Below are 13,087 nucleotides of genomic sequence, written 5' to 3' on the forward strand. Positions count from 1 at the left end.
AGTGATTCCGGGATTCTAGGTAGGTCGTTGAAGGTCTGATAAGGGAACGAACTGGTTAGTTCGTTAGTTCCCACTATTGAGGCTGTGAGTAGTAATGCATTCATGACGTCATACCACCCACATATAGGCCTACATGATTGGAACAAGCATGTGTGTCCTGTCAACTCACTGGCTAATTCATAGATCTGACTGTTTCCTAAGAGGCTTCGAGAGTACCTCAACCACCTTGCCTGACTATTCTAAACAGGTACGTTTAGCGGGCGTATGCCTTTCCATTGGAGACTTTCAGCGCCGTGGAGAGAGGGGACCTGCTGCCTGGGTAACAGCTTCTCCCCCGAATCAACCTACTCTGGCTTTGTGCCCTGGTGAGGCCACTCCAGACCGACAACCAGAGCGCAACTCCATAGTCTCCTGAGACTGATGGATGCCTACTACGTTGCTACGAGAAATTTGGGGTATATTTTGTCTATCGGCCAATAGACATTATTTATGCCACTAAGTCCACCAACACGTCAAGTTAACTCACTTCATATTCATTATATCTGCGTAGGCCTGGAATTAGGTCCGTTATTTATTATCGAGATTGAGTATTAGGGTAAGACAGACACTTCAAGGTATCATCAGAGAAACTGTGTTGATTGTAATCGTGTGAAATCGAAGTCATCCGTGAAGGTCAACTCCTGAAAGTGTATCAGCTGACATTGCATAAGGTATAGCAGTGTCGCCGCATATATTTTCTGGGAGTAAATTCCTCTCAAGCAGCTTCCTAGCGAGGATTGACTGCCGCTGCACGCCTCTCATTATGTCCGGCGCTGAACCCTCCGCATGTAACCGCCACCGATCATGAGAGTCGTCCACCGCAGCCTGGTTGAGAGTTTTCACCTCTGGACACTTCCCCCGGGCATTTTTAACACAGCCTCTCCATGGTTATGTTTATACAACGAATATGCTCCTCGACACACCTGACTGTTTTCCTTCGTAACACAAGGAATTATCTCGACCTCAGCAGTGTTAAAAGTCAAATTCGTCTCGGTCTTAATATCGCCACGTCAATAACATCTTCATCTCTACAGCACTGCAAGACATCTTCACCACGATCTTTTGAGCTCTAGAAGGCACCTTCGTCACGACCTCTTGAGCTCTAGAAGGCACCCTCACCACGACCTCTTCAGCTCTAGAAGGCACCCTCGTCACGACCTCTTGAGCTCTAGAAGGCACCCTCACCACGACCTCTTCAGCTCTAGAAGGCACCCTCGTCACGACCTCTTGAGCTCTAGAAGGCACCCTCCCCACGACCTCTTGAACTCTAGAAGGCACTCTCACCACGACCTCTTGTGCTCTAGAAGGCACCCTCACCACGACCTCTTGAGCTCTAGAAGGCACCCTCCCCACGACCTCTTGAACTCTAGAAGGCACTCTCACCACGACCTCTTGTGCTCTAGAAGGCACCCCTCACCACGACTTTTTGAGCTCTAGAAGGCACCCTCACCACGACCTCTTGTGCTCTAGAAGGCACCCTCACCACGACCTCTTGAGCTCTAGAAGGCATCTTCACCACGATCTCTTGAGCTCTAGAAGGCATCTTCACCACGATCTCTTGAGCTCTAGAAGACACCTTCGCCACGACCTCTTGAGCTCTAGAAGGCACCTTTACCACGACCTCTTGAGCTCTAGAAGGCACACTCACCACGACCTCTTGAGCTCTAGAAGGCACCCTCTCCACGTACTCTTCAGCTCTAGAAGGCACCCTCACCACGACCTCTTGAGCTCTAGAAGGCACACTCACCACGACCTCTTGAGCTCTAGAAGGCACCTTCACCACGACCTCTTGAGCTCTAGAAGGCACCCTCACCCCGACCTCTTGAGCTCTAGAAGGCACCTTCACTACGACCTCTTGAGCTCTAGAAGGCACCTTCACTCTAACGTCTACAAAATGCGTGTCAATACATCTCTGTCTCTACCTCACTGTAAGTCACCTTCACCCCGACCTCTACAGCTTAGCATGACGCCCACACCCACACCTACGCACGCTGCTGCACTTCTGAAGCACAAACAAAAATAGCTTCTCCGGCTCACCTTTTATAAATCGCATGCGACGTCACAGTCCTTAAATTATAGACCACTCTCCTGGGAGCTATTCATTAACTACACTTAAAATCGTCTACAGAAATCGACTTTTAAGTTCACACTGTGTCAAGTCTTCACTGTCGATAGCAACCAAAGTGGCGGACAATATCGACAGGGGTGAACACATCATCAATGACGACATCACAGATAGTGGTGACCTTTAGAACGGTAGTAACCTTATAAATATGGGTGACATTATCGACGGCAATCGATTGAGATGACATTTCGAAGGTGTTGACTTTATCGACCAGCGGTGATTGCATAGATCGACTACGATGCTTTCATTATCAGAATCGCTAAGGACAAGAGCGACGTTGTCGACACTGGTGACAATCGATAAGATCACCATCAATCGAAGAATGATGGTGACCCTATCTAGACGAACGTGATCTCGCGTTTTCGACGTATTATTTTATTAAACGTAATCATATCAAGTTCGGGAAAATACTGAACCACTGAAATCAAGTTTAGTTAATAACTGAGGCAGATATTACCTGAAGTTATTAATAGCTGAATCAGATAATTATCATTACTTATAAGGGTTTGAAATGCATATTCATTAAGAATAAACTAAACACTGTACCGAAAGAAGTAACTTTTTTTTAATAAAGTGTGTAAAATGATTTATTTAAGCTTTCATTTACAAAAGCTGAGGATTTAAACCTGATATAATTATTAAAGAAAAAATAACGAAAATCCATGAAAAGGAAAACATATTTCTTCCCTTAACAACCCTCCAATTAGCCCCATTTATGGAGCTTTAATAACATGTGACGTTTATATTCATCTCGATAAAAAACTTAATTTAATACAATGTATTTACCTGTTGAGTAAACGTTCTCGTTTATATCTGTGGTCCGGGTTCGAATCCCCCCCCTTGATCCGAGTTTATGAAATGAATAATATATTTACCAGTTGGTATTAATGTTTTATAATTTGACTAGAAGAGCTGGTGTCTGTCTGTCTGTCTGTCTCTCTCTCTCTCTCTCTCTCTCTCTCTCTCTCTCTTTCTCTCTCTCTCTCTCTTCCTGTCTCCATTCCTTCGTCCCTCCCGCCCTCTTGTTCCTTCCCGTTCCTCTTTGCCTCTCTATAAATTGCAAAGTTCCATGTACCTCATACCTGTCAGGTCTGAAGGGTCCAATGACCGGACGCTCAATATGATCATGACAGAGCTCTTGCACACAGAGTTTACACACGTGACGCTCAAGGTTACAAGGCCCGGGGAGCTATTCGAATTCCAGCGCCTCGTTTGAGGTATGAAATGTGCGTTTGATTGTCCATAGACATTTGTCCCCACCTGCCACAGGTAACAGAAAGCCAACCTGATCCTGGCAACCACTAAGTCGCATTGTCTAGTAGATGTTTTGGGCTGCATATATACATAGGCTACAGATCTAAACTCATCATAATTTTTTAATAGTGTTGCTTTTCGACCAACCACTTGGGCTGGACGGTTGAGCGACGGTCTCGCTTCTTGCAGGTCGCCGTTCAAACCCCGACCGTCCAAGTGGTTGGGCACCATTCCTTCCCCCCGTCCCATCCCAAATCCTTATCCTGATTCCTTCTTAGTGCTATATGGTCGTAATGGTTTGGCGGTTTTCCCCGATAGTTCCCTTCTCTTTACAGGCCTTTGAAAGTCTATGATCGAAAACACACATAAAAATTCCTACAACACTCTATGGACAATCAAGCCCACATTTCATACTTTTTACGAGGGGCTGGAATTTGAATAGGGACCGATCCTTCTTATCGGATCAGACCGATCCTTCTTATCGGATCGGACCGATTCGGGGGGGGGGGGCATTAGGTCGACCCCAAAACACACTATGGCACTCGCAATACATTCGCACATCACCATGCAAAGTTCCGTGAGGCTATTCCCTAGAAGTCTGGCCTCTCTTATCCGATAAACTGAGAAATCCTGAAATTTACTTGAAAGAAAACAATATACATTTAATATTTTTCCAAATGTTTTTGAAGTAGTGGATAATGAAAAAAAAATTGATGATTATTATCTCCATTTTAGCAAATTTTCCGGCAGTTTCGGATGGGAATTTACTTAGTAGATTCCATTGGTAAGATCTCTACGCTGAAATGCTTCATTCGTGTAAAAATCAATGATCCGAAATGTGGCACAAATTATTATATGTAAATGTTTCTCACTGGACTAAATACTTCTCTCCCGTCATTGCAGAAATATTATTCATTGCTGCCGAAATTAAATAACATTGGTTCAATAACGTATCTCACTAGCACAGTAATATCTCTCTCTCTGGCGCAGTAATATCTTTCTCACTGGTTCAGAAATATATCTAACCGGTGCAATAACATATCTCTCAACAGATACACTAGAATACACTTATATATACGTCCACGTATACAAATTCATATACACGAACAAAATCTACTCAAACCTAAACACTAACATATGTATCACATACACAACAACATAAACACTTCATATACACCACATATACCATGTTCACCACATGTACTCCTCCATGTTCACAACATATAGACCTCCATGTATATCACAAACACAGTAACATTTACAAAATACAAACAAATTATATAAGCCTAAATTCGTCGAAAAACAAAGGGTGCATCCCTCCGTCCACACACACACACACACACACACACACATTCCCCCTGGCGTTCTAATATACTCAAGTACTCCCAAACAAATCTGAAATATTGACTAACAGGATGAAATCTAAACACTCCTCGGAGCTCACAATTTCCAAACGAAATGAACAAAGTAAAAATGGGAAAGAACAGAAAAGGATTGCCAGATGTGCATCACAACAGAGAGAGAGAGAGAAAGAGAGAGAGAGAGAGAGAGAGAGAGAGAGAGAGAGAGAGAGAGAGAGAGAGAGAGAGAGAGAGAAAGAGAGGGAGAGAGAGAGAGAAAGAGAGGGAGAGAGAGAGAGAGAGAGAAAGAGAGGGAGAGAGAGAGAGAGGGCCAGGCTAGAACCCCACTAGCAAACCTAACCCAACTTTTACAAGTCAAATTTAAAAGCACTCTTATCTTTTTTCATATATAAAACATTGCCACAACAAAGACACCGCCTGACATAAACACGTCCAGTGTTCAACCTCACAAAGAATGAACACGAAAACACACGTAACCATCATTTTGTAACACGAAAGCTGATTACAGCGACACGAAACCAAAAACGGTTTAGCAAACGCACAAGAAAGCTGTTACATTCTGTTCACACAACGGCAGTTTGGGAGAATAATATAATTCAGTTGCCATTCGCAAGCCCCAGTAGTGTCGTATCTGTATTAAAAAAAAATTTATGGAATGAACCGTGTTTATAAAAGTAGTAAAATGGTAAAATGAACCAATAGTATTTAAACATAAGGAAATAAATATATAAGCACACATATAAAGATATATATTCCCACATATACCAACAATGTGTGTGAGTGTGTGTGTGTGTACTCACTTATTTGTGATTGCTGGGGTTGAGTTTTGGCTCTTTGGTCCCGCCTCTCAACTGTCAATCAACTGGTGTACAGATTTCTGAGCCTACTGGGCTCTATCATATATACATTTGAAACTGTGTATGGAGTCAGCCTCCACCACATCACTCCCTAATGCATTCCATTTGTCAACCACTCTGACACTAAAAAAGTTCTTTCTAATATCTCTGTGGCTCATGTGGGTACTCAGTTTCCACCTGTGTCGTGTGTATGTACTCACCTAGTTGTACTCACCTAGTTGCGCTTGCGGGGGTTGAGCTCTGGCTCTTTGGTCCCGCCTCTCAACTGTCAATCAACAGGTGTACAGGTTCCTGAGCCTATTGGGCTCTATCATATCTACACTTGAAACTGTGTATGGAGTCAGCCTCCACCACATCACTTCCTAATGCATTCCATTTGTCAACCACTCTGACACTAAAAAAGTTCTTTCTAATATCTCTGTGGTTCATTTGGACACTCAGTTTCCACCTGTGTCCCCTAGTGCGTGTGCCCCTTGTGTTAAATAGCCTGTCTTTATCAACCCTGTCGATTCCCTTGAGGATCTTGAATGTGGTGATCATGTCCCCCTTAACTCTTCTGTCTTCCAACGAAGTGAGGTTTAATTCCCGTAGTCTCTCCTCGTAGCTCATACCTCTCAGCTCGGGTACTAGTCTGGTGGCAAACCTTTGAACCTTTTCCAGTTTAGTCTTATGCTTGACTAGATATGGAGTGTGTGTGTGTGTGTGTGTGTGTGTGTGTGTGTGTGTGTGTGTGTGTGTGTGTGTGTGTGTGTGTGTGTGTGTGTGAGAGAGAGAGAGAGAGGGAGAGAGAGAGAGAGAGAGAGAGAGAGAGAGAGAGAGAGAGAGAGAGAGAGAGAGAGAGAGAGAGAGAGAGAGAGAGAGAGAGAGAGAGAGAGACACATGTACATATCTATATCCATAATTTGAATGTTCAAAACTGGAGGCTATAGTCGCTTACGGTTAGCCTCACTAAATTTTTAATATAAATTACTGTTGGGTACTTGCCTAACTTGGTCAGGTCGGGACAGAGAGAGAGAGAGAGAGAGAGAGAGAGAGAGAGAGAGAGAGAGAGAGAGAGAGAGAGAGAGAGAGAGAGAGATGGAGAGATGGAGAGATGGAGAGATGGAGAGATGGAGTAATAAAGTTCCCACATTGTTCGAGGCTGGAGCCCACATGCTCGGTGCCAGCCTCGCCAAACTTTGCATAGTGACTGTTGGTGGTACGGAGACAGTCATAGTCGAATCGGGGTAAACACCCATGGCCCTCCCTTGTATGATTCGGTAAATTATTCCACTTCCCAGTCTCGCTAAATACCAGACTCCATCCTCACTAAGATTCATGCACCATATCTTCTAATTGATGTAGTTTATTGATGATTACTGTGCACAACACACACTAATTCATGCAAACTTTATTCATAATTTTAAGACTAGATATGATAGAGAAATAGGACAGGAGTCATTGCAATAAAAAGCCGATGGCTAAAAAGACGGGATCCAAGCTTCAATGCTCGATCCTGCAAACACAGATAGGTGAGTAAACACACACACACACACACACACACACACACACACACACTAATTCATGCAAACTTTATTCATAATTTTAAAGTTAGATATGATAGGGAAATAGGACAGCAGTCATTTCAATAAACAGCCGATGGCTAGAAAGACACACACACACACACACACAACACACACACACACACACACACACACACACACACACACACACACACACACACACACACACACACACACACACACACTGGGCGTATAAAGAACAGGTCACAGAGACGGCCAGGTTCCTCTGCTTCTTTGTCTCGTCCCACCTCGCGTGTAACGTAACAATTTGGCTCACTTATTTTTACAGGTATGAAGTTTATAACGAAAGGGTTGACATTATCCTAAAACTTGATTCATTATCACCGCTTGAGCGATAATTTCTGCGCCTGAGCAATAATCATCTTCAATATTTCATCTCTAGAACACTATGTTTTGAATGTTTTGATAAAGTCTTATTACAACACTCACCAAATTAAAAACATATAATAACATTATATAGAATGGGTTTATAATAACCTAATGCTCAAAGTTATTAAAATATTTCCTGTTATCATGTCCTGTTATTTCACTGTTATCATATCAACATTTCAAGCTTCAAATTCTTCTAAGCTGAAGGCAATGTAAATCCAATCCTTATATAATTAAAGCTTAAAATGTAATTAAGTAGTTATACTCTCCTTAGTCCCGGATCTCTCTCAACTGGGGCTCTAATTCTTAATGACAACATGGCGTATTAATAGTGCAATTATTTCTGGCGTGGATTAATTGGCCACTTGGAAAGGTAATTGAGAGTTACCATGCGTGAGGAGGGCATTTTTACCAGTGATGCACAGAACTGGGGGCTGGCTAGCTTATATCAGTGATGCACAGAACTGGGGGCTGGCTAGCTTATATCAGTGATGCACAGAACTGGGGGCTGGCTAGCTTATATCAGTGATGCACAGAACTGGGTTAAAGTTGAAAGTAATGGAGTGGATGAATCAGGGGAGTATGGTAGGGTGAAGGGATAAGGGACAGATTTAAAAATAATCACAAAAGTGTTTGTATTTTAAGATTAGCTTATCGCAGCTTATCAGCTTCGAACAAGGGATGTCATAATCTTTCAGATAATATTGTCATTATTTAATTATGATAGCTACCTTTCTAATTATATCTTCAAATATTTGTAATGATCCTTATACTAAAATGATTTAAAAATAACTTTTAATTCAATTCTACAATTATTATCTATTTTTTTAATTGCTAAAAATTGACACACATATTATTAAATGTAGTTATTATTATTAATATAATTGATTTTTATATTTATGTCTAGTAAATTTTGAATGGCATGAGTCATGTCCAACATAACCAGTTTTGAACCATCATTGAAATCATTAATATTCTCTGCCGATAATTATTGACGATATATTTTATTATGTAAATTCCAATCACACCTTCCAGCAATTTTGTTCAAAGTGTAAATCCTCTTTATAGGCAAATTTATTCACAGATCGACCAATATATTCCAGTGTGGTGTGCACACTGCACTATTAAACATGATTGGAACCCATAATTTGCATTTCGTTTCAATTCCGATTCCATATTGATGTTCCATCTACTTCCTTGCAGATAGTCGGTATTAATTAAGGATTTTATTTACTGGGTAGTTATCCAAAATATTCTATTGCTTTGTAATTTGAATTGATGATTTGTTTTTGTAATTGTTTAGACAGAATATTACTAGGCGTTTGCCTCTGTCATAGTGGACAGACAGACAGGCAACGTTTGTCGACTCAAATGACAGTTTAATTAATTAATTTAATAAAGGGATTCGATCGTAATATTTCCCATAATATTCTGGTATTTATAAACACCAGAAATATGTTATTAAAACCGCGTATGTTGATATTAAGAGTATCTTGGGTGTTCACCTAATTGTTCTTCCCTAGTAGTGCTTATGCTGGTTGACTTCCAGCTCCTGGACCCCGATAATGAGCTGTTAATCAGCTGATGTTATTATTAGCCCGTCGTGATTTTCGCATTTATAGTTCAACATTTTAATTCATATTTGGAGATAGTCACCTATTGCTTTTATACTTACCTGGTTGGGCTTTTGGGGTTGAGGCTTAGCTCTTGGGTTTTCCTTCTCAGCTTTAAATTGACAGGTAAAATCTGCACCTTGGGTTCTGTTGTATATATTATTATTTATGGAGTCTAATTCCAGTATTTATTTTTGTAGTTAATTCCTTTCTACTATTAACTGAGGGTCGATGCTTTCAGTTTCCCGTTGCAAATCTTGCACTTCAGTTCTGAGGTAAAGCTAGTAGCAAACCTATTGACTTTTTCCTGTTCTGGTGGCCGGCCTGGGTGGGAGCTCCACGCTGGCGCTGCATACCGAAGACTTTATCTAACGTCCGTGTTGCAAGGAGTTCGGAATTATTATTGTATATTTCTTTTAATGCAGAGCTTATGTCCTCTGCTCTTCCGTACGCCGCTGATTTCAGGTTTGTGTGTATCTCGGATGAAAGATTTCTTGTGATGCATACTTGTCCATCCAGTGGGTCGGAATTACGGTTATCTTAAGATCTTGAGATGATTTCGGGGCTTTTTTTTTTAGTGTCCCCGCGGCCCGGTTCTCAACCAGCCCTCCACCCCCAGGAAGCAGCCCGTGACAGCTGACTAACACCCAGGTACCTATTTTACTGCTAGGTAACAGGGGCATAGGGTGAAAGAAACTCTGCCCATTGTTTCTCGCCGGCGCCCGGGATCGAACCCGGTATCGCAGGATCACAAGACCAGCGTGCTGTCCGCTCGGCCGACCGGCTCCCTTGTCATTTACCTCGATTAGGTTAGTTGCCTAGATTCGAACGCTTCAGGAAAGGACTTCGAAACCCTTCAGATTTGATGAGACAAGATCCGCTTCCCCATCCCGGAAGTTTTGCCCATCGCCCATAGGAATTACTTTGCATGTATTGGGATTGAACTCTAACAGCCATTTGTGGTCCTCTTGCAGGTTACTGCAGACGTTTTCTGTGACAATTTTCCCACGACAATTGGCCTATTTTTCAAGCATTTTCCCTATCGACGACTTACATATTTCAGGAGATGCTTCAGTCACAGAACTAGCTCTCGTGTGGCTCCAATTGTTCTCTGTATTAGAGCTGAGATTCCTCCAGGGTCTGTGTAAGGAGGGAGACGAATTCTTACCTCGATTGTAATGGGAAGCAGACAGTGACAGATGAGGCTCCTCTTGCCTATCTTCTCCCTGACCCAGTCACCCTGGTGCCATAGTCACCCTGGTGCCAGTCACCCCTGGTGCCATAGTCACCCCTGGTGCCATAGTCACCCCTGGTGCCATAGTCACCCCTGGTGCCAGTCACCCTGGTGCCAGTCACCCTGGTGCCAGTCACCCTGGTGCCAGTCACCCTGGTGCCAGTCACCCTGGTGCCAGTCACTCTGGTGCCATAGTCACCCTGGTGCCAGTCACCCTGGTGCCAGTCACCCTGGTGCCAGTCACCTTTGGTATTTATCTTAATTTTAATATTTCTTCCTCTGCCAAATCTCCTTTGATCGACTCTCCTTGGCCAAATATGCTCTTTAGGAGAGTCTACACTGTAGATAGATCTGTAGATCACTGTAGATCATAATAGACACTGTATACTGTAGATCACAATAGACTGTAGGCTCTATGGTCTATTACGAGTAACCGAAATAAAGCAAAACACTTTATAAAATGGTAAAAAAAAAAAAATTAAATTGGCAATCCTTCTCGATAATTAAATCTGTCAGAGCTCTTCACGATAACAATGCGGGTGGAATTTCTGTTATCGTTTTAATCTTCGTTGGCGCTGTTGCAACACTATGTATGGAAACGTAGCAAAACTGTGCATAGAAACATTGCAATACTGTGCATAGAAACGTTGCAACACTGTGTATGGAAACGTTGCAATACTGTGCATAGAAACGTTGCAATACTGTGCATAGAAACGTTGCAATACTGTGCATAGAAACGTTGCAATACTGTGCATAGAAACGTTGCAATACTGTGCATAGAAACGTTGCAATACTGTGCATTGAAACGTTGCAAGACTGTGCATAGAAACGTTACAACACTGTGCACAGAAACGTTGCAAGACTGTGCATAGAAACGTTGCAACACTGTGCATAAAAACGTTGCAATACTGTGCATAGAAACGTTGCAACACTGTGCATTTGCAGCGTACTCCAAGGGGGAAAGTGTAGGTGCCAGCTAACACGCCGCAAATCTAACGTAATCAGTTAAAAAATACGATGTATTTGGCACTACAAAAGCGTCGTAATATTAACGTTTCGAATGCATCAGCCTCGATAGGTTAGGTGGGTTACGGGGGTCCATAGGTCTCTGGTAAGGTATAACCGTTGCTTTATTTACGTATTGGGAAATCAGGAGAGGGCGCTGGTCCATATATATAAGGAGAGACGAGATGAACGAGAGACATTGCTCAATGGCTATAGTGCAGCTGGATTATAACCGAATGGTCTAGGGTTCGACTCCCGGGTAAGGCAAGACGTTTGGGCACGTTTTCTAAGGTAATAGGTACCTGCGGGTTAGTTATCTGTTGTGGGTTGCCTTCTGGTGTGTGTGTGTATATATATATATATATATATATATATATATATATATATATATATATATATATATATATATATATATATATATATATATATAATTTAAATAAAAGTCTCGTGTGTTAGAGGGTGTTCGGCCTCCTTTTATGGCCGAGAAATTAATGATGAAAGGCTGAAACAAACGACGCTTTTTGAGATAAACGAGCAAATTACAGGAGTGCACCCAGAGATAAATTGATTGTGCTCAGGGCTGGGAACGGGGACCTGATTTTGGGGAGGGCTGACAGTGGGATGGGAGGAGGAGCAGGGGGGGGGGAGCTGACTGCTTGATCGGATTGAAATGACAGCGTGGGGGCTGACAGCGTGGGGGTGGGGGGGGGGGGCTGACAGCGTGGGGGGGGCTGACAGCGTGGGGGGGGGGCTGACAGAGTGTTTATAGAAACAAAACAAGCGAGAAAAGTAGAGTGTAGAGACGAGGACAGGACGGTACCTGTTCTTATGAATATAAGGAGACACTTGGAGCATAACTGGAGTCGTTATGGGACCTCTTCTTCACTCCAAGCACGGTCTGGGGTCTGGAAGCAAGCACACGATAGCTTGACTGGCTGGCCCACTGACAGAGGGCAATATGGAGGTCGTTACTGCGTCCACACGAAAGAAAACCTCTTTTAATTTTGATTAATAACAAAGCAAGCAAACGTGAACAGAAAGCCAGGTGGAACTGAACGTCTGTCAGCTTCGTGAATCTGTAATGGCGTTGAAGCAACACAAAACGTGCGCGCGAAGGCTTAGTCAGCTTCATTCATTTGTTATGATGTCCTGAAATATATTTCATGTAAATTATTTATCCATTCTAAAACGTTTAAATGGTTAAAACTTGTGAAATTTTGATTGACAGATACGAATTCGTAAGTTAATACATTTGTGAAAAGCCCGGAGCTTGAAAAAGAGCAAGGTCCAGGGATCCCAACCAGTCTGATAAAAGACTTGACGATTGAACTGAAACAGGCCCCCAGGAATTGGTCAAGCCCTGCTTTGCTTGGGAGGAAACCATTTGTATTCCAAGGGTTTGCAAGGGGGTCAAGATATCCTTCCTCGTCAGTACGATACAGGATGCAGGCGATGAGTCACAATAACGTGGCTAAAGTAAGTTGACCAGACCACACACTAGAAGGTGAAGGGACGACGACGTTTCGGTCCATCCTGGACCATTCTCAAGTCGACTTGAGAATGGTCCAGGACGGACCAAAACGTCGTCGTCCCTTCACCTTCTAGTGTGTGGTCTGGTCAACTTAGGATACAGGATACTTGATATCT

General features: G+C 42.7%; 1 protein-coding gene across 1 annotated transcript; it reads right to left on the reverse strand.

Annotated features, from left to right (window-relative positions):
* Positions 1–1,438: 1,438 nt before the first annotated feature.
* LOC123755527 (apolipoprotein A-IV-like) lies at positions 1,439–3,292 on the reverse strand. Its single transcript, XM_069328106.1, has 2 exons — positions 3,247–3,292; positions 1,439–1,926 (listed from the first exon to the last, which is right to left on the reverse strand). The coding sequence occupies exons 1-2, from the start codon at positions 3,290–3,292 to the stop codon at positions 1,439–1,441; spliced, it is 534 nt and encodes a 177-aa protein (XP_069184207.1).
* Positions 3,293–13,087: the final 9,795 nt, after the last annotated feature.

Source organism: Procambarus clarkii, chromosome 20, assembly GCF_040958095.1.
Source record: "Procambarus clarkii isolate CNS0578487 chromosome 20, FALCON_Pclarkii_2.0, whole genome shotgun sequence".
Classification (NCBI taxonomy): Eukaryota; Metazoa; Arthropoda; class Malacostraca; order Decapoda; family Cambaridae; genus Procambarus; species Procambarus clarkii.

Coding starts and splice junctions, on each gene's coding strand:
- LOC123755527 (XM_069328106.1), bottom strand. CDS start 3,292: ATGATCATATTGAGCGTCCGGTCATTGGACCCTTCAGACCTGACAG. Junction 1,927..3,246: donor GGACCCTTCAGACCTGACAG/GTATGAGGTACA, acceptor CGCATTTTGTAG/ACGTTAGAGTGAAGGTGCCT.